Raw genomic sequence first — 22,112 nt, forward strand, 5'->3', positions numbered from 1 at the left:
GGGGGGGGCTGGAGATGCCCTGCGTGGGCATCCTCAAGGCTGTGAGCTTTGCAAGGAGGTGTACCCACTGCTTGGAAACTGAGCAAGAGGCGCCACCTACAGGACGTGAAGGCCTTAGCTGGGGTTTATAGGCTTAGCCTCTGCGGTGGAGACCACAGGTTTTCCGGTTTGGGAAGACGGGTCTTGCAGGAGAGTTGGCTTTTTCGGGCTTTTGTTTCCACCACCCACCGCACACCCCCTCCCCCCAGCAAGTCCTGGACTGACTTTAACAGCTCACTCTGACGAAGGTGCAGGACACAAAGCCCAGAGACTCAACAGGCTTTTAAAAACGCAGAGATGGGTTCGTAGCAGATTGTGTGCACGAGGCTTTCCAGCTGGCAGCCAGAGGTTCTCTCACAGGTTTCTGTGGTCTTGTAGCCCCGACTCATCGGATTCCAGATATCAGGCTGAATTAAAACCGGGGAAGGTTAGGAAGCTTGCCTTCCCTGGGATTGCACAACTGGTTATGGGGTGCAGCCAAAGTCCAAAGGTAGTGCCTGTGTGTTTTAATTATAATGTTTGAGTTCTTAACTATACGTAAGGCACTGTTAAGTGTTTCCTATTATCTGATAATTCTCAACAGCCCCGTGAAGAGCCCTGTACTATCATACTGGTTTATAAGAGATGAAGCCCTGAGAAGTCCTTTGTCCAAAGCCACGCAGCCTGCAGAAACCTAAGAGCCAGGCTCAAACCTAGAAAAGCTCTATTGAGAACGGGAGGTGTAACCACTACGCGTTGTCAGCAAGTAGTTCACACTTGGTGAGACAATTCGGGTGTTGGGGTTCTTGTAGTCAGGATCTTGTGTTCTGTGGTTCTTCACAAGGTTCTTCTTTTAGGATAGCCGTAAGTCAGCTCCAAGTTCCTTGTTCAGATTCTGGGAAACCGGGATTACAGAGCCCTCTGGGGGACCAGCAGGAGACGCCAAGGCGTTTAGCTTTCAGAATGGTGACATTCCTTAAGACCAGAAGAGTCCTTTTAGGTAACATTCAGGGCACTCAGCCTCAGCCTCAGGGAAATCGGAATTTCAGAGCGCTCTAAGCGGCCAGCAGGAGTCGCCACAGGCTTTATCATCCAGGTCCTCTACTTGAGGCCACTTGAGGCTCTGTGCAATGGAAGCAAACGCCCTCCTGCGGCAGCCTCCCTCTAGACTGAGCAGCCCGGAGCCAGCCATCCCCGCGCGCACGCGCAGTGCTTCCAGGGGCAGCCAGTTCCCGGGGTCCGCCGGGCCCCGCCTGCCCGCCGCGCCCGTCCCCTGCGCTTGCGCTCCCGCCCGCCGCTCTCTGGTGCGGCCCGGTGGCCGTGACTTCCGGGCTGCTCCTGGGCCGCAGGGGGCGCCGGTGTTGCAGAGGCGGCCTGGGCGGGACGAACCGGACCAGGCTCGGCAGCTGCAGCAGTAGCCGCTGCGGAGCTCAGCCTCAGCCGCCGCCTCGCCATGGCGGGGAGCAGCTCGCTGGAGGCGGTGCGGAGAAAGATCCGGAGCCTGCAGGAGCAGGCGGACGCCGCGGAGGAGCGGGCGGGCAGCCTGCAGCGCGAGCTGGACCAGGAGCGGAAGCTGCGGGAAACCGTAAGGGACCCACCCATCACCCCGGGGCCCCCCACGCCGCACCTGGCGCACCTAGGCCATCTGGCACCCCGCTACTCAGCCCTGCCTGTGTATCCCTCTAGTCTAAAGTAAAACCTCTTGCGGCGGAGAGCGGGAGTGCTGTTGAGAAGGTTCTGGGAGCGGCATTTTTCCTGTGAGGGGGCCGCATTTCTGGGGTGATCATGAATCGGGTCCCCGGGATGCGTGCTTTGCGCCGCTGGCATTTATTTACTCACCCTGGGGTCTGAAGAAGGCGTCCTTCCTTTTGAAGCTCAGTCCCGGGAGAAGCACTGGGACTCGGTGGCCTGGGGATGCTGGACTTTTGTCTCTGTTGATCCCGTTTCCTAGAAGCTGTCTCTCTGTGGAGGTTAAAGACATTGACAATACCGGGTTCCGAGGTTAAGCGCTACCTTGCATGGCTTGCAGCCCTTGTACCCTTGGGTTTCTTAGCCCTCCCATCTCCCAAGTAGATATTCCTCGACAATAAATACCCCTTTGTTACGAGTTTTGGCAAAAGTTGTCAACGGTTACTGGGTGTATCTCTTGCTGTACTTCTCCAGATTGAACATAGACCCTGGCTTCTTTTTATCATAAGGCAAATGTATCCAGCAAGCAGCAACGGGGTTTCAAAGGGAGTGTAGGTATTAGGTATTTTTCGGTTTAGAGAAAGGGAGAGTTTTAAAATCAAGGTATTCAAACACCTTGGAAATGTTAGGAGAAACAGTTAACATGCTGTCCAGCCGCGCATAATATACACAGGACTATTCTAAACTGAGTCATTCCTCCTGGCTGAGTGTTTGGAACGGCTGTATTTCATCTTGCAGAAGCGCTGCGACTTGTTTGTGTAAAATACAGAGAACCGAGGGAGTCTTCCTAAGAGGAAGGCCCAACTAGAGGAAGTTTAAGATAAAAAAAATACAGATAAAAATATAAAAGGAAATCAACAGGCAAAAAATAACTAACAGTATTTGCTTGAGAGGACTAGTTAGCAAATGACTCAAGGTGGCTGGTGATACCTTAATGCTGATCCATAGCTGTGGGCTAGTAACAGGATGCAGAGTGCTGGGCTCACTTTGTCAGGATTCGAATCCTGGCCCATCTCCTCTCTAGCTGGGGACAACTGTTGGTGCTCTGGTTCCCTGTGAGTAAAATACGGTTAGTATGTAAAGAGATAGTGCTACTTAACCTGCTCTGTTATTAACAATGCCCAGCACCGCCTTGCTTGGCACTCTTTAATTGCTTGGCAAGGGCTCCGAGAAATGGCCTTACTCACTTCATTACCCATAAAATTCCCCCATTTAGTGCTTTTAATCCACAGTTACTTTTTCAGTTTGAGGAGAGGAAGTGGGCAGGCTGGCAGGACTGACTGTGGGTTGAAGAGGCCTTAGTGATGTTGCCGCAGGACCCCTGGCCTGGTAGGACTGCTGGTAAAAGGTTTACCTGCTAGGCTGCTCATCGTTTCTGCAACAGCATTTCCAGGCTAGTTCGCTAAGGACAGAGCTTTCATTCTTTTCAAAACTTTATGTCTTTATTTAGAGCAATTTAAAGCCTTTTAGAGAAATTTTAAAGTCATTTTTTTTTGGCAGGGAGAGACGTCTAGCAGGGTGATTGGTCAGGACTCCATAGTAACTTAGAGACTGAGTCTGACCACTGGTGAGACACTTGCAAATTGCTGGTTACTCATGACTTTTAAACCTGGAACGTGCATACGGATGGAGGTAATTTAGGTAGTTATTAGGTAAGGCTTAGGCTGTGAGTTAAGCTAGCAGCAACAGTTTCTCTTGGCAGCAAAGATTAAGGTTTAGTGGCAAAACCATGAGCCACTGCAAAAAATATTTCACTGTAGAGTTGGCCCGGGTTCAGGTTCTGAGAGATTGAGGCAGGCTTAATGGGCTCTACTAAACTGGTATGTACCTTGGAAAAGCAGGTATCACTTCCTTCTCATTTGTTTTCCCAAGGTGTGTGGGCCCTTCAGAATCTTGGAATGAAATTGCTTTACTTGATGTAATACTTGACTCTGGGTCTTGTGACTTAAGGGTTTTGTGGGGTGCTGGGGTGTGTGTTTAAAGTAGAAAAAAGGCAATTCGCCTTCCAGCTTTCTGGGTAGAAACCTAACAGATGAGGAGACCCAGAATTGCAGGCAGTTTCTTAATGGCTAACTTTATTAATCATGGGAAGTAACCAATTTTCAAAAATTCCCAGCCCTTTCAGCACTGGCTGCGTCTTCTGGAACCAGGAAACTAAGCTTGCTCTGTGCTTGCCTTGGCACTTGTAGACTGGCTATGACTGAAGATACTCTGGTTCCCACTTTCCCATGCAGTCACAGGAAAGGCACCTCAGTACCTTGCTCTGTTCCCTCTCGCTACACAGACATGCCTCACAAATTACAGGCTTTGGCCCAGATAGAGGAGGCTGTGTTTATCTGCTATCCATGGGAGTGCCCCTAATGCCGTCCTTGTGTTTTTTTTTCCCCTTTCTTGACCATATAAGGGCAGAAGTTTAACTTGGCCCTAAGTCACTTTGGTCTTACACAGCAAACAGGGTGAAACCCTCTCTGTGTGACTACAGTTTACATGAAATAAAAAGATCTGACCTTTGATCATTCCATGCCTGACTCTGATTCAGTCAGGACTTTGAAAATATATCCCAGAGCACTGGTTTTCAGAGTAAAGGGTTTTCTCCTTTCTGTATTGATTAAAGCATGAGAATTTCATGTAAGTGTTGGTCTTTTGTTCAAGTCTGGTTTGGAATAACATTTTGCTGCATTGGAGTGGGTACAGTATTATTTCTACACAGTGTCTTATTGAGTAGGGAATGGGGTGTACCTGTTTTCCTTGGTGGGGGGCAGGGCAAAGGGTGGGATTGGTGAGCTTGCAGGACCTCCTCGGTGGGAGCTGGTACTTACAGGCTCAGGGATTATGCACAGTATGAAGGATCTCACACAGATGAGCACCAGGTGCTGGTTGAACCGGGGCTCATAGTCTCGACAATACAGCAGTCTCTTTCTGAGTAACGTGTTAGAATCCAGTACCGCAGTGAAAGAAACTAGCACCGCAGGCCGTTCGCTAACAGTGCTGGTGTATGTAGGACCACTCTTAGAAGAAACCTAACTCATACAGTACACTAAGGTTGACTTACGTGCCGAGGAATTTGCATCTGGGGTCTTGACCCTCCCAAATGCCTTGTTATTTCTGTCTACCTTTAAACAACAGATGGGTATAGGGCAGTGGGCTTGTACTGACAGACAACAAGAGGTACTTAAGAAGACCTGGGTGTGGTACAGAGGCCTTCTGGAAATATCTAGAAGAGCCTCAGCCCTGGAGGTTAAAAAGAAAAAAGAAAACGGAAATAAAAGCTGCTAAAGGTGGCAGGTGTGGACCTACGGACATGGTACATAATAAATCGGGGTGACCCAAGCATGTGATCTCTGTACTTGGGATGCTGGGGCAGAAGCAATACAGACCAGCCAATCTAGGCAACAGCCTCAAAATGAGGGTGGAAGAATCGGAAAGAGACAGGACTCTAATTATGAAATTAAACTAGTCTTGAATTCTGGGGAGAGCTTCAGAATCTCTGTTAGAGCAGCGTGAGGGAGCCCATGGAGCCAGAGTTTCCCCACCAAGAAAGTGGTCTGATAGTGAATCCTAGGCACTCATCTCAAGTCCTCATCCTTGAGGGTTAGTGAGCAGTGTCCTGGTGAGCACCCTGCCTTTAGAAGCGCTGAGGTCACTGCCCTGCTGGTGTTAGCCAGGGTCTGTCCATACAATCGTTTACGTTATTTGGGGTGTGAGAACCTTCCATACTGCTGTCTAGGAGAGGAAGACTGCAGAGGTGAGAGCCACCAACCCGGAAGCTTCCACAGTCTCATATTTAAGAAGCCAAAGGACTTGGGTTGCAGCTCTGCCTTGCATGGCTTGCTGGGCAGCTCCTGCAACACTCCCCGGCTTCTTTGGAGAGCGATGGAGCAGGGGCGGGAACCATTTACATACATCAAATCTTAATCTCTAGGCGCAGGACCCAGCCGTGTTTCAATTACACGGCTCTCAGCGGGGTCATATGTCCAGCTCATGGTGGCCCCTGTGCGATGCCCAGGTCCTGTTCCAGTTCAAACGATGGGGCTTCGTTATGTAGACTTCATTATGCAGAGTATACCCTCTGGAAGTGTTCTCTGTCATGCTACTGTGTATGCTAGTCATCTCTCTGCCGAAACTGGAGCAAAGGAACCAGTCCTTAAGCCCAGCTACTGCGGAGGCACCCTATGCGAGGACGTTATGTCTGGTCCTGTTGGAGGACATTAAATAACCTGAGTGTCAGAGAGTTTAGGGTTCTAAAAAAAATGTTGAGGGAAGAGTGTGAGAGATATTTACAAATATAGTAATGAAAGATACTTTTGAACATGACCTAGGCATTCTAGAGAAATCCGCACAGGCACTTCTTGGCCTTTTAAAAAATGAGATGACTTGTCTGATGTCTGATTTTCTTGCGGTAACGGCCCTGATGCTGGTCAGAGTCTATTCGTGTCGGTTAGTCTCCTTGGGGCACCGGGTATTGGTGCCCCGAACCTTGCACTCTGGTGTCAGAAAAGAAAAGGGGGGCTGGAACCACTGATCCCAATTGACTTTCTGATTTGGGCTTGACTTGGGTTTTCAGGATTGCCTTCCCTCTCCACGCCCACCTCCCTGTTTGTATTAGGATATAGAGTTCTTCCTAGGAATGGAACACATACAAGATGAAGAAATTTAACCTGACCCAAAACTATAGCCTTAATATGTATATATTTTCCAATTAAAGCGGCTGGGGAGCTGACTCAGAGGTTCAAAGCACTTGCTGCTCTTGTAAAGAACCCAAGTTCTGTTCCCAGCACCCCCAGGGCAGCTCACAACCATCTGTGACTCCTGATTCCAGTTCTAGACCTGACTTCCGTGAGCACCGCACGCACACGTGGTTGGTGCACACGCGTACATGCAGACAAAACACTGATACACATAAAACTTAAAAATGAAAAAAAAAATAAGCTTTTAAAAAAGGAATAATTGTTCAAAGGTGGTTCTCTGTAGTTAAGAAATTGTTACTCCTATCTTCCCTCACCCTTGAAGGGAAAACGCAGTCATTCACAACGCAGCTTGGCCCAACGGCAAGCCGTTTTCTGATAATGATTGACCTTGTGGGCTGGCTCAGCTCTAAGTGCCCCTCCTCCAGTTCACTTCCCGCTGGCCCAGCCTTCTGCCCAGGGCAGCCAGTTACTACATTGTAGTGTTTTGTTTTTTTTTTTCTTTGAGATAAATGTGTCTAAAATGTTTATATATCTTTAAAAAGACGGCAGTCATTCCTGGTGGTGGGAGGTGGCCTGCTTGATGCCCTTCTCCAGACAAAACTGGCACAGATCTAGATGAACACAGAACTGAATGGTCTCATTTCCTGGGTCGCGGCCTTGAGCCGTGACCACCTCTCTTTTAACTGCATGTGCACTTCTCATGAGCTTTCAAAGGTCTTCGTTGTTCTAGTTAGGATGTTTGTGCTTGCTCAGTAGACCTTTATGGAGCCCAGGCCTCGGTAAGCAGCATACAGTCCAGTAAAGGTAGGTACATAGAAAGCCAGCAGCTCTGAAGCATGTACTGCAATTGTTAGAATATTGATGCCTAGATATCCCACGGGCTCATGGATTCAGGATGGGTAAGGATAAATACTTGGTCCCTGATGAGCAAGTACCACCTTCACTTCCAGACAGCCTGGGATCAGCCCCTATAGCAGTGAGGCAAGTATTCCCAGGCTCAGAGCAAAAGCGCTTAGGACAGGAAGCAGCCATTGCCTGCCCAAGAAAGTAACACTTTAACTCAAAGCTAAATTCCAAATAAAAAGAGTATCTGCATTGCAGTTTCTCCTGGGCCTGTGAAACTTTTCTTGTAGCAACTTTGACTTTTAAGAAATTCCGATAAGCTTAGGTCAAAAACCCTTGGGAAATTTATCTTGGCCTCATTCCAGTGAGGCCAGTTATTCTAAAGACATTACTAAAAAGGTGGGGCAAGGGAAAATTTTCTAGGTTGTATTAGATCTTCATGTGTGGGGTTGGTTGGTTTGTTTGTTTTTGTTTTGTTTATTTTTTTTATTTTCCTGGTATGTATTTTTAAAACCACTGGATTTTAAAGCATTTAGTTTCTTTTAAGGCTCCTTTGAGAATACAGCTCAGAGAAAGGACAGGACAGCGGGATGAAACTCAGCATTCCAACTTCTGATCGAACTGCTGGTGACTCTGTGGCTGGAGAAGACCTGGTGTCTCCCTCCACACCCCCAGCCCACAAAGGCAGCGCTCCTGCATCCAGCAGGTGAAGGCAAGGCTGGACTCTAGAGCAGAAAGGCGCCCTGCGAGCCAGTGTGTTGCTAATGACCCACTGTCCACTGAGCATTGTTTCTAGGTTTGTGTATTTCCAAGTGTGATGCTCCTATAGTGAGGACTGGAGCTGCTCAGGGCTTGTAATACGCTGGAAGGTAGCTTTCACCAGGGCCCAGACTTCCTGTCTGGAACCCGTACTTCAGAGCCGGCCAGTTCCTGAAGGTGCCGCCCTCGCTTTCTCCCCAGCTCTGAAGTGTCTCTCACTCTCCACCTAGGCTGAAGCTGATGTGGCTTCTCTGAACAGACGCATCCAGCTGGTTGAGGAGGAGTTGGACCGCGCTCAGGAGCGTCTGGCCACAGCTCTGCAGAAGCTGGAGGAGGCTGAGAAGGCCGCAGATGAGAGCGAGAGGTGAGCCTGCAGGGCCCAGCTCCTTGTGTGTGCACCCATGCTGCACACGCACACATACACAGCAAGCGGGGTTGGAGAGAGGGCTTAGTGCTTGGCACTGGCTGCTCTTCTAAGGACCCGGTCTGAGTCCCAGCACCCACATGGCAGCTCACAAATGTCTGTAACTCCGACAGAGTTACAGGGTGTCTGATGGCGGCTTCTGGCCTCTGTGGGCACCAGGCATGCATGTGATTCATAGCTATACCTGCAGGCAAAGCACCCATACACGTAAAAAAAAAAAAAAACCTATATATTTCTATATATACATACACACACACATATTTTTATTTATCAAGAAGTCTCAGACCTAGGGGAAGGAACCATGATCTTCAAGCAGGTAGAAGAAAAAGCATAGATAAGAGCTATAGACTTTGCATAAGTGAAATGTTCCGGATTTAACACGTGTACGCACAGTCAGGTGCTCCTGTGTCTTGCACATACTCCTACCGTAACCTGGCTCTACCTGACTTATAAAGACCTAGCCTTGTCCTGGCAAAGGGACCATGGTTTGCACAGACCAGCTGTATTTCTTTCTACCATGACTGAACACCTAACAAGAGGCAAGTTAAGGAAGAAAGGGTTTATTTTGGCCCATGGTTCAAAGGGGTACAGCCCATTCTGGTGGGCAGATGGCCGTGACAGGAACGTGAGGCAGCCGGTCACGCTGAGGCCACCGTCTGGAGGCAGAGAGCAAGGAATGCTGGTGCTCAGCTAGCTTCCTCATGTTTATGTAGTCAGGGACTCGGCCTGTGGGATGGGACTGCCCAGATAGAGTGGGTCCCGTCACTCTCACTAGCCCAGTCTAGAAGCTTCCTCACAGGCGTGTCCGCAGATTTGTTCACTAGGTGATTCGAGATCCTGTTGAGTCAACCGTCAGTTTTAACTGTCACACCACATAACTAAGCCCGTGCATCCTGAAAGGTTTTTTCCCCTCTGTACTCTGCCATACAAACCACGAGAGGAGAGTGTTGTATTGGGTAAGGGATGGCACAGCAGCATGAGCTCACAGCAGTGCAGGTGTGCCTCACTCCTGCTGGAAACTGGGCGGGTGAAGGTCTGCTTCTCCACCACTACTTTGAGGCGAACCTCTGCTCCTTGGCATGAGGTATAAAGAGTTGCTGCAGACTTTAGGGCTAAGGAAACGTGTGAGCTAAAGTTTCAGCCTGATACTTACTGCCACTTAGTTTTTCTTTACTACCCAAGAGCTCAGAAATTTTTTAAGATGACTAGTTTATGTCTTGGTGTGTCTTGTGTAGTCTTGTGAATGACTTCTTCCTGGTAATGAACTTTATAGGCAATCTGACAACACAAGACTAGAAGAAAAGGAACAGATTATTATGATGCCCTCTTCTGGTGTCTGAGGGTACTGCACATTCATGGTGCATATACAAACATGCAGGCAAACAGGCATCAAATAAAATTCAATGTCTTTTAAAAAAATGCTCTACTAAAGCTGCTTCCTTAAATTTTGCTAAATGAAATCCATTTATGGTTAGCCTATGAAATAAATGTATAAAATCTATATCAGTTATCATTTTCTGAACTATAACGCCATGCCATAACATCCGGTGTCAATCTTGCCCCCAACACTTATTCATCCATTTTCTTTCTTTTTGTTTTCAGCCCCTAGACAGGGTTTCTCTGTGTAGCTCTGGCTGTCCTAGAACTCTCTGTGTTGACCAGCCTGACCTCTAACTCAGAGATCTACCTGCCTCTGCCTCCTGAGTGCAGTGATTAATGGTATGCCACCGTGCCCAGCTATCCATCCATTTCCAATCTGAAGGAGGTGGGGAATTTCCATTTAACAAACAAAGCATGTTAGCGTCCCATATTCCTGTGCTTCCCAGATTCAAACAGGATCCTGACGTAGCACCTTCTGCTCAAGGTTAGGTGACTTGAAGTTTTCATGGTACTCAAAGATCTCATTCACAGTGGACAGAGAGAAACGAGTGTCTCTTCTGGAAAGTTTTGTTCTGTGCTTTGGAAAATAAGTGGCTCTCTGCTCTATTTTGGTTAACTGTGTGCATGGAGCCTCATATTCCACAGCAGCACTGGTCTTCCCTTCATCTTGGCTCTTCCTGCTTTTCTCTTTCCAGAGGCATGAAAGTCATTGAGAGCCGAGCCCAAAAGGATGAAGAAAAGATGGAAATTCAGGAAATCCAGCTGAAAGAGGCCAAGCACATTGCTGAAGATGCTGACCGCAAGTATGAAGAGGTCAGTTTCTGGGGCCCAGACCCTTACAGAATCCCAGCTGTGGTCTTGGGGGAGTTGGATGCTTTCTGGGTCCCTGGGTGTAGCAGTTGTCTTCCCTGATGGAAGTGGGTGGCTCTGAGAAGCAGGATTCCTTTACCTGCAGAAACTTACGGTGGTGAAGCCAGCCAGTTGTCTGCGCTGGCAGGACAGAACGATACTCCCGACGCCCTAAAGGCTGGGACAGAAACATCTTTAGCCAGGAAGAAGGAGAACTGGGCTTTTTGAGGGAAGAAAGCTGTCCTGTTGGTGTGGTTTATGTGTTCCAGTTCAGACATTGTAGCGGACACAGACCATGCAGCTCTTTGGGAGATTTGTAGTGGCCTCTCCAGGATAGTAGAAATCTGTTGTCAGCACAGGCTCTGCAGTGATGTAGTCCCTGGCATTGTCCACGTGAAAGCGACCTGATAACAGACAGAATGGCTGTAGGTTCCAGTTGGTTTGTTGTTGTTGTTTCATTTCTGGATTTCATCACGGCTGTCCAAAACTGCCCGGTGGACTTGAGCTGTCAGGGAGGAGCCTCCACTCTGGGGCTGCGTAGCTGACTGTAGATTTGACTTTGCAGGCATCTCTTTGGATCCTGCCTTGTGCAGCACAAATCTCTGCATGGTGGCATCCGTGGGTTTATTTTTGGTGCTCTCGGCAGCCCCTTCCTTTTCAGTCTAAAATACCTCCTCGTGTCTCATCACCTGCTATTTTTAAGATTGCGGATTTTATATTTCCCTCATTCCGAGAATTGGCCTGGGTGCTGTGTAATTATCCAGACTCCACCTGGGAAGGGCTAACCATTCCGGCCTCGATAAGAGGGGCCGTGGTCTCCCTCTGCCGGGGTGCTGAGTGAGAGCTGCCTGTCCTCACCCTAAGGAAAGAGAAGCATTCCATTCGTAGACACGAATCCCTAGGGCCAATGGATGCGCTCTCTATAACCACCCCCTACCCCCAGTGTGCCAAGCCCACAATGTGTCTGCTGTGCTTGCCCTGCCGCAGGTGGCCCGTAAGCTCGTCATCATTGAGAGTGACCTGGAGCGCGCAGAGGAGCGGGCCGAGCTCTCAGAAGGGTAAGTGGGCCATCACCACCGCGCTCGGGGGTGCCTCAGAGCAGGAGACTGAACAGCATGGCCTCTGGCAGCTGCACGTTAACCCACCTCAGCTCCAAGCTCCCTGCGCGCTCAGTGTGATGCAGACGAGCCGCGGGCGAGGAGCGCAGAGGAGCGCGGAGGAGCCGTGTGGGGTGTCTGTGAATGCGTGTGGCACTGCATGCCTTACCTGCACTGATTTTGTGAATGGCCTTGTGCATTTCCTGTGTCCACTAACAGCCAAGTTCGACAGCTGGAAGAACAATTAAGAATAATGGATCAGACCTTGAAAGCATTAATGGCTGCAGAGGATAAGGTACTGATGGCTCACATGTGGTTTTTAGGTTTAACTGCATCCTAGACAGCTTTGCGCTTCCAATGCCTACTGGTTGGTTTGGTGTAATGACTGTACCTTCACTACACCCTCTGCTATTTATATCTTGCTTCAAGTGCTTTCTCTTGGTCCTTTATGCTCTTTGTTTTTCCCTTCATTAATACTCCGAAGGGTGGCCAACAAGAAGCCAAATTATCAGGCCTTGGAGATGCTGGATTTTTGTCCCCCTGCCCCTCCACTAACAGAGGACAGAGGCTGTGGCAAAACCAAGCTCTTCGTTCCTGGTGGTTTGGCTACTTTAAGGCGGCCCTCCATCTCTATGACTCCGTTTTCATTTTTTCCCATCCCTTTCCTTTTTTTTCTCTTCTCGTTCCTTGGGCTTGTCTCCCACCCTTTCTGCTTCTGATCGAAAACATTAGCAAATGTGCCGAGCTTGAAGAAGAATTGAAAACGGTGACGAACAACTTGAAGTCACTGGAGGCTCAGGCTGAGAAGGTAGGCCAGGAGCATGGAGTGGGGATGACATCTTTTTTTTTAAGAGCTGCTCAAAAGAGGCACTGTTGGTGAAAATAACAGCACAGGAGGCATTTTAGCAAGGGGCAACATCCTGAGAAGATTTCCTAATGGTTATTGGATAGTATGATTTAAAAAATATATAATAATTTAAAAATATTAGCAGAGAATGTATCTTATGTTGGGTAAATCACCAATTCAATTTAAACAAAGTGCCAAGTGGATAAGTTATCTCGCTCTTATCCCATGTAAAGCAATAGGCAAGGAAGCAGAGAATGTATTATACTGTGCCATGTGATACCTGAGGTTCTGTTACATGCTAGGAGATCCCAACATCTGCTGGTTGGGCTGGCACGTTCCTTGTACGAGAAGGCGTGAGTGTAGAGCCTGACATCTGGACTGCTCTTTCTAATTACAGTACTCGCAGAAGGAGGACAAGTATGAGGAGGAGATCAAGGTTCTCTCTGACAAGCTGAAGGAGGTAACGCTGGGGTAGCCTGGAGGAGACTGACTGGATTGTGATTGTGGTTCTGTGGAGTGAGTCCAGGCAACAGGTTGTGTGGTCCAAAAGGTGTTCTTGGAGCTCATGTACTGTGTTAGCTAGCTGCCGTTGCTCACAGTGACGGCTGGACCTGACATCGCCCGGGACGCATACTCTTGAGTTTTGGCTTCTGGTTTTCCCTCTATCTGTAGCTATTGGGCAGGAACTCCCTGACCTTGACTCAAATGAATTAAATCGTTACAGGCTGAGACTCGGGCTGAGTTTGCAGAGAGGTCAGTAACTAAATTGGAGAAAAGCATCGATGACTTAGAAGGTAAGAACGCTTTAAGTTCCGTTCTGTGGTTGAATATAACTGTCTTGATAAAGCAGTCATCCAATCTGAGGCCTTCCACCCTGACATGCCTCTCAGTTTTCACACTTCCTGTCGACTGTCCTCTGGGGTTCTCCCGTGTGACGCTGAAACTCTCAGACCTTAACCCTCGGTTTTTGGGGTGACTAGCAAGCCACCAGACAGCTTACATCTAGTTTCTTGTATTTCAGAAGTGGGTCTGGGCGATTTTTCACTGAGTGCAGTAATTATAGATGAATGTGACTCTGGTGTTCTGTGTCTCTGTCCGTGTCTCCTAATTGTCAGAACAATGTGGATTTGTTTTAGACACAGCCGTCTTCCAAGTGTGACCCTAGTAGAAAGACTTGGTTTGGTTTTCTTTTTTAAGTCATTCGTTAGCAAAATATTCTATATCCTGAAAGGGTAGAGGATAGGAATCAAAAGGGTGTTAAGTCTCAAGATTATACTTAAGCATTACTCAAAAACAAACAACAACAACAACAAAAACCACCATCTATCACAGAAGGGCTTGAAGGAGGACCTAGAGGGTGCTGCAGTTAATTACCGAGATAGCAGCCAGGCATGGTACCTTTGATCCCAGCACTCAGGAGGCAAAGGCTGGTGAGTTTGAGGCCAGGCTGGGCTGTGTGGCAAGTTCTAAGCCAGCCCATGGGACCCTATCTGGGAAAAAGAAAAAATAAAAACAAATAACAAAAAGCAAAAAGCAGAGAGAAGAGAGAATGGCATGTGGGTGTGAGCCTGCAGTGTATGGTAAAACAGAAACACCACCATTTAAAAAAAGAAAAAGAAAAAATTACACTGCAGACAAGCCACAGTGATAGCTCCAGACCATGGCTGCCTTTGCTTTTCAAGCCTTTGGTCCTAGCCACAGGTGGTTTGAGGGGCAGGACCATGGGAATAGTTTAAGTGCCACCAAGGAACCAATATCCCCTGGTCTGGCTCGGACAGAAAGTGAATGCCTTAAAGGTAGCATTAGAGACTGTCATTGCTAACTGAACTCGCTGCCTCTGGATATTTCCCCCTGTAGCTTATGGCAGCAGGTAGCTGACTACTCCAGTGTAATTAATGGCAGCTCTGTAAAAGGAGAGACGTTCCATTACTCATCAGGAGAGACAGTCTTCCGTGGCTGTCTTTAGGATTTAATAGCTCATTGGTATTACCTACCCTTGGTGTTGTGTTTTTCATATTGGCTCTTTCTTATTTTATTTTCTAATGGGTTTTTGTTCTCTTTGTTTTTGTTTCAATTTCTTTAAAAAAAAAAAAAAATCGCACGCCTCCTGCATTGGCCACCTGCTGCGGCACCAACCCCTTCATGCATTGCCTTTTCCTTGCTGACGTGTCGGGATGGCGCCCACGCCACCCTTGCTCACCCTCCATCTCTTGACCATTCTCCATGTCCTTGCACTTCTGCTCCCACTTCCTGCTCATAGACGAGCTGTATGCTCAGAAACTGAAGTACAAGGCCATCAGCGAGGAGCTGGACCACGCTCTCAACGATATGACTTCCATGTAAATGTTCATGCCTGCTCGCACCCTCGCCCTCATGCTTGTGTGGTGAACTCACTGTGACTCCCCTCTCAGCCCATGGTCTCCATTTCTGCACATTTTGTTTGCTCTCTTGCATAACCCAGGATAGCCATGGTCTTTTTCACATTGTACTAACAAAGGCCAAGTGGGTTCAGTCCATGCAAACTATTTCAGAATCCTTTTATTTCATAAGTGCTAGCTTGTTTCTGCCGAGAGATGAACTGGACTCTGAATGGCTCTGAGTACTGTCCTTTTAGAACCCTAAACCAGACTCAGGTAAAACTAGAAGGCCATGATGCAGTGGTGGAGGAAGTTAGGAATTAATACCAGGTTGTTTCCTGGGATTCTGTGAAGTACAACATGGGCATTTTCAGTTAGAACTCTAAGTTTAAAGTGTTAGATGATTGAGGATCTGAGGCAGGGGAAATGGGCATGACCCAGTATGCATCTCTCCCTTATGTTACAAATTCCAGAGCAGGGCTGGGCATGGTAGTGCATGCCTTTTCTCCCAGCAGGTGGAAAGCAGAGGCAGGTATATCTGTGAATTTGAGGCCAGCCAGGGCTATATAGTGAGACCCTGCCGGAAAGGAAAGAAAAGGAAAGGGAAGGGGAAGGAAGGAAGGAAGGAAGGAAGGAAGGAAGGAAGGAAGGAAGGACGGAAGGAAGGAAGGAAGGAAGGAACTAATTTCAGAGTAAAAATGAATGGTCTCCTGTGGAATCAAGCCTTTTTTTTTTTTTTTTTTTTTTATGTTTATATTGAATGGAATTAAAATACTTCACAGTAAATGCTTGCCACAGCCTCCATCAGAGAAGCAAGAAATAAAACATTCATACAAGATGAGTTTGGAAGTTAATGGTCCAGTCTTACTATTGTGAGGCAGTAGTAGTTGGCCTTGTTTGGGGACCCCCAGACTTATACAGCTAATTTACACATTACTAACCACACTCGTGCGGCTTGTGCTTCTAACCCCTGGAGAGTTTCACTAGGGGGGTTCTCCATTCTCATCCTGCTGGGATCCCTCAGAGCCGGATTTAACCATCTTTAACCATTCAGAAACATAGTAGCTTTAGGAGAGTGGCTTGTGCCTGCTGCCTTGGAGGTTCCTGAACATCCTGTGGAAACCTGGCTGTCACCATAGAAACAAGGGCGGGCCTCTTCTCTGCCATTAGTAAAAAAAGAGTGAAACAGGTTATCTATAGCACACCCCTCCCCCTCCGGAGTGCTAAAATATGTCACTCCTTGGGGAGAACCCTTGAGTGTGATGAATTGGCCCCAAAGGAGGGCTTAGCTTAAAATTTGTTTTTAAGTTGTGTTTACGGATCTTCCTCAAGGATGGCCCACGACAGCCTTGGGTCCAGGCAGTAGTTGCCAAGGATGGCCTCCCCTAGCTGCACCTGGCAGTGGGATTTACGTGTGCTAATTCTTGCTTGCATTTTTAAATACTGCTGTCGCCTGTTTGGTTTTCTTTCTTTCTTTTTCCCTTTTCCATTGTACCACTTTTTCTCTTTCTCTTACCTTTTGTTTCACGCAGATAAGTTTCTTTGCTTCACTCCTCCCAAGAGTCCTTCATCAAGCTGGATGTCCCTGTTTTCTGAGCTCTGCATCTGTCTGTTCTCCAGCTGACCCAGGTTTCCTTTTAGCGCCCACCTTAGGGCCAGGCACAGACTGTGCTTTCTATTGTACAGAAGCAATTCGCCCAGTATAAAATAAACACTGTAAGCTCTTCCTGTTTGCTATTCTTTTGCTCCATATTTATTGACATTTTCATCTCAACACTGAATAAAACTACAGTTCTGCTTCCTGCATCTCAGGGTACTTTTTTTTTTAACATTATATGCCAACACCAGGAGTTTTTAGAGTAGTAGTTCCTTGTACAACTTTTTGAAATACCACCCGTGCCTGTGTCCCTCTGCACTGTGGTTTCCAGGCGCTGGAGTGAGGCATGGGCACCCACAGTTTGAGGAACTGTGATGGTTCTGATAGGCAGTCTGGATTCAGAACCTACACAGAGTAGATAGTGGGAGTCAAATCCTGGCTTGAGCAACATTTTCCTCTACCACAAGTGTAGTTTGGGGTGTGGCTCCTGTCTGTGTCGATACAGAGATGGCTCTCCCTGGCTAAGTGATGGAAGTCTTTGTAGCCACCCTGTCCTACACATAGCTGGAGAGTTTGCATCTTGTGAAGAACTGGGATTCTAGCATTATAAGCCGTGGTTGTTACTCGTTGCCCTTATAGACAGAGGTGGATTGAAGCTTTTTTTTTTTTTTCTTTCAGTCTATTCATTATACAAATACCTTCATTTTGAACACAAACATGACATCATAGGAATTCTAAATCGTATTATTTTTGAGTCATGGCTTGTTCTTGTGTTCTTCAGCACATCGTGTATTCTGCAGGTGTGCTGACATAAGCAAGCCCTCCCACCTCATTTATGGACCACTGCCGTTGATCGCCCCTCTCCCCCCAAGAAGCAATGCTTCAGCCACAAACAGCAGTTTAATGACATTTATTTCAGAATTAGGACTTCAGAATACTGCAGCCTCCAGCTTCTTAGTTCTGAACATCAGCCTGGCTCAGTTCTCTTGTGTTTTAAGCCTGAGTAACCCTCATCTGTCTCATGATTGGTATTCGTTAGCCTAATAGGGCTGGCATACCGCTCTTCTCAAGTAAATTTAGGCAAGCTCTGAAAATAGCCATTTACTCTGAAGTCTTCAAGGCAGGGAGAATTTTTTTTTTTTAAAACAAAAGGTTTGAATTAAAATATTTTAGTTAATGGCATGACAGACTAATTTTAGGATCCAGGCAGTGTCTCTCTGCTGAAGGATGCAAAGGCTTCTACAGTTTTCTGTTTTTTCTTTCCCTAAGGCTCCTTAGGCCCACCTTTTACCATGATTTAGGTACCTTGTTCTTTTTAAAGTTCAGAGTAATGGCAGTGCCCTCTCTCTGAGTGATTCTGCCTCAGTAGAAACATGATGCTTGGAGTTCGGCCTAGCTGTCGTTCCTGCATCTTGGGGTACACGTTTCTTGGCTCTCCCAGAGATTTCTCACTTTTCCTATGAGTGTTCACTGCAAGGGAAATGAGGACGAGGATCATGAAGGCATATCCCAAGCAGCCTGAGGTGTGTGGTAAAGCATAGGCAGCAAGCTGAGTTTACCAAGAATCTGGCTAGCAGGCTTCTTGTTGAGCAGCAGCCAGCCTGTATCAGCAACTCTTCCAAGAGCCTCAGTTGGACCAGACCAACAGCATTGCCAGCTCTGAGACAACGGGGGTCTGTGCAGAACAGGAGGGCGAACATTTACAAATGTGTCTGGCCCCTGTCCTCAGGTCATCTATTGGCTCCCTAGCAGCTAGAAGGAACGAGGCCCACCATGGGTTGAGACAGGGAGCGTGGGGAGCACTACCACTGAACTCCTGGTAGGCGTCTGGATTCTCCCATGTCTTCTAGTCCAATGGCTAAACATTTGGCCTCCACAAATGGGACATTTTGCCGCTGCTCCCAGTGGCAGTTTTCCATGGTGGTGATGTGGATGTAGTAATGGGGTTTCTATTTTGCAACCTCTAAGTATATGGAAGACACTGGGAGGTAGCAGGGGTGTGAGAAGGGTTGAGCTGGGCGTGCTCTTTGTCCTGTATAAGCTGGCCGTGTGTGGGAACAGAGGAATGAGGTTAGTCTATACTGGTTGGCATTATGTGTTTTGAGCCAACAGAGAGCAAGAAGTCTCACTGGGCGTTGCCTGGAGGAGGTGAGAGCTTAACTGAAGTTTTGAATGTAAGAGAAAAAGGCACGAGTTGATCAGAGTTCTTCATAGTTCACAGCAAACATAAGGACCATAGCAACTTCCCCTACCTCCTGCCATTTACGAGGGACAGTTGACAGGAGCACCCCACTTCCCAGCATTCGTGCTGCGGTTGACCACGAGGCGGGAGCTCGGGAGCTCTCCTAGATCCTCAAGTTAGAATGTCCAGCTCTGCGGAGCCAGCGTCATTCAAAGCAGTTACACATGCCACTTCTCCTAGTCCCTTACCTGTCACCGGGTGTCCCCTGGATCCTCAGACACAGGCAGAGTCCGGTGGTGAGCCGCTTTGCCACCCAAATGGATGGCATGGTGGTACATAAAGTTTGTATCACAGTAACCAAGTGTAGATGTTTGAGAGGGCTTGGGGTGGGGGGTGGGGGCGCCACGTGAAGTCAGAGGGCAACTTGTAGGACTGGTGTTTACCTTCCCCTGTGTGGAACCTGGGGATCAAACTTGTCATAGGGTTCTGCAACAGGCACCTTTATGGGCTAAGTTGCCTTCTTGGCCTAGTTTTATTTATTTTATACATGCCATCAAGCGCCCAGCGTGAATGTTGTTCTCTTGAAGCACACATGCAGATAAGTTCCAAGTCAGTGTGGAGTGGGCTTAAATACTTGTTTGCTGTGGGTAACACACTATTGAAGTCGAGGGAGACTTCAGAACTTGTCTGGGGCCTGGGGGGGGTACCAGCTCACTACACTGCACTCTGAACAGAGGGGACAGGGTTCAGGAAAAGTGGGCAGCTGTGGGCTGGTCAGGAGCTCACCTGTAATCTCTGCTGAGCTCCAGCAAGGCATGAGTGGCAGGGCTGGCCTCGGCCCTAGAATCTGTTGTCACAAACTGCATGAAACTCAGTGCACAGGGTGGCTTTAATGAGGTACAAAAGGAGCGTTGGTTCCTCCATGTATCCTGCACCTCTTTGCCTCTGCTCCATGTCAGGACTGATTCCAGCCCTTCCTTTTATTCTGCCAGGCTTTGCCATGTACCCTGGCAAGGCTCAGGGCACAGGGCCTTAGTGCCAGGGTACACGGTTGCTGTCCTGTGCATCTGTATTTTCTAGTTTGTAAACTGCCTGTCACTGACTCTCGCTAACCTCTTCCTTCTGCCTCTTCTTTTCTGCTAACCCTTGCTGGCCTGTCTAGACCAACTCTACCATCAACTTGAGCAAAACCGCCGCCTAACTAACGAACTAAAGCTGGCCCTGAATGAGGATTAAAAACTTGGGCCAAGTTCTAGGAATGGAGCCCATGTTCAGGAAATCTATGGCTCATGGGCTCGAAAATGATCGCTTTCTGCTGAAATGGGAAGGAAAGGCATTGGCTAGAAGGCCAGGCTTGCCTGCCTTTTTCTCTGTATAGCTTGATTAAAATCTCATAAACCGAGAAGTTTTTACGATGTATCATGTGTATGTGAAAATATTTATACTGGTCAACTCAGCTCTTCCTGCAGCCGCAGGTCCTCTTTGAACTCACTGATGAGGACAAAAAAAAAAGTTTTTATTCTATTTCCTCTAAGCAGCTGTGAGTCCTGCTTTAAATACCTATCGCAAATTTGTATTCCTAATGTCCTCATAATGTGCATAGTGCTTGGAATGTGATTCAATGTACCTATGCTTGGGCAAACTAGCTTTTGAGAACAGGCGCTCATAGGAGACATCCCTGGTTGAAAGGTAGGCTTCGTTAAGTTTGTCGGTGTTGGGATCTGATGAGTGTGTCATGCTAATAAGTGGAATACTATAAAAGTACTAAGAGAATGTCCTAATGAAGTGTGCATGAGATGTGTCGATAACCATGTGTGAGCATTAGAAATAAACCCTGTTTAAAAAAAATGGTCAGACACCTACTTAATGTCATCTTTATTTCCTGTGAGGTTGTGTGCTGACACAGCTACCAGCTCCTCTAACTGCCTGTAACTCAGAATCCGACGCTGGTGTTAATATCTTGAGTTTGTGTAACAATGCTGTACCTGTTTTTGGTTTTGCCATTCCCTTAATTCCCATAGCACGCAGTGGGTGAGCCTTCACCAAGTACGCCCTGCACTCTGCGTCAGGGTGGATTGCTGGTGTGGGTGCACCGGGGCCTTGTCTGGACATGAGTAGTGTCTAAAGCATGTGGAGTGCTACTCATCTTCTCTGTGTGTGACTGATTGCTTACTAAATGTACAAACCACTACCGAGTCGGAAGCGCAGCTACTCATGACCTAATTTTCTAATCCCATCGCAGAGAAAGTGGCTCATGCCAAAGAAGAAAACCTTAGTATGCACCAGATGCTGGATCAGACGTTACTGGAGCTAAACAACATGTGAAACCCTCCTTAGCTGCGGCCACACTCTCTCCTTTCCCTCCCGTTGTTTTCTTTTGTTTTTAAACACATGCTTACCGTGAAACCCCATCAATGCATTTTTATACACCTCTACCACTTTCACTGAAACATCTGCAGGCAGCCAGCTAGGGCAGGGGGATGGGGAAAGACACACAGAAAGGCAAGCCCACACTGGGGCACTTACAATTTAACCGTGCCATTCCCAGGCTGACATCGCCACACGTCATAGCGTTTAGGTGTGCAGTTTGCTTAGCCAGTGTAGGAAGCCTCACGAAAACAGAAAGATTTCCAGCCAGAGTGCCAAAGGTGGGGTCACCAGGAAGACTGGTGTTGGAGACAGTCGGGTGCAGATCGGTGCTAATTTAAACACAAGGAGCCCAGGGGTCTTTTGTCCACTATTATACAATTCAGATGTCTGTCCAACACTAATTTATTCTGTCTTGAGTTGTGCTGTGAGAGAAGACAGTGGGTTTCACGTGCCCATGTTCATTAAATCCAAGGGTTTGAAAGCCACACTGGTCTTGTGAGATCTCCATTCCCTCCCAACGGACACGCTTGTAGCTCCTTTTAACTCAGCAGGGAGAGTGTTCAATGTGGCTCACCCCCTTTCCAGTCCTCCATGTCAGGATAAAATATCTAGGCACTACATACGTAATTGGTAAAGAAAAGGCATTTTCTTAAGAGTTTTAACTATATGTGAACATTGTATAATGATATGGAATAAAATGCACATTGTAGGACATTTTCTAAATCTGGTGGTCCTGTCCTTTGTATGTTTTTTTTTTTTTGGGGGGGGGGGTGTTTGTTTGTCCGCTTTGTGAGCTTTAGACTGTACAATCGGCCCACTTGCCTTCATGAGAGGTTGCTTACAGTGATGTTCCGAGGACGCTGGACCCCTTGGGTAACCTTTCCACAATGATTCAAGAGATAGCCCCTTCCGAACGTTGTTTTCCATGTTGCTGCCGTAGTTCCATGGACTAAGACCTTTCACAGTGGTCTTACTCTTCTGTGGATTTTTCCCTCAGCTCATAGCCATCCCC

General features: G+C 47.6%; 1 protein-coding gene across 16 annotated transcripts in view; it reads left to right on the forward strand.

Annotated features, from left to right (window-relative positions):
• The window catches only part of Tpm1 (tropomyosin 1), a gene marked incomplete at its 5' end in the record, with an annotated part of 24,869 nt that extends 3,046 nt beyond the window's left edge, over positions 1-21,823 (forward strand). For 2 of the 16 annotated variants that reach the window (XM_055615819.1, XM_055615812.1), the window contains 7 exon segments: positions 8,228-8,361; positions 10,497-10,614; positions 11,638-11,708; positions 12,480-12,555; positions 12,992-13,054; positions 13,319-13,388; positions 20,973-21,823. In XM_055615819.1, the coding sequence (XP_055471794.1) occupies positions 8,228-8,361; positions 10,497-10,614; positions 11,638-11,708; positions 12,480-12,555; positions 12,992-13,054; positions 13,319-13,388; positions 20,973-21,055 (615 nt within the window). 16 annotated transcript variants of the gene reach the window in all.
• Between the last annotated feature and the right edge of the window lie 289 nt (positions 21,824-22,112).

Source organism: Psammomys obesus, unplaced genomic scaffold (genome assembly GCF_907164565.1).
Source record: "Psammomys obesus unplaced genomic scaffold, mPsaObe1.curated_primary_1811, whole genome shotgun sequence".
Lineage (NCBI taxonomy): Eukaryota > Metazoa > Chordata > Mammalia > Rodentia > Muridae > Psammomys > Psammomys obesus.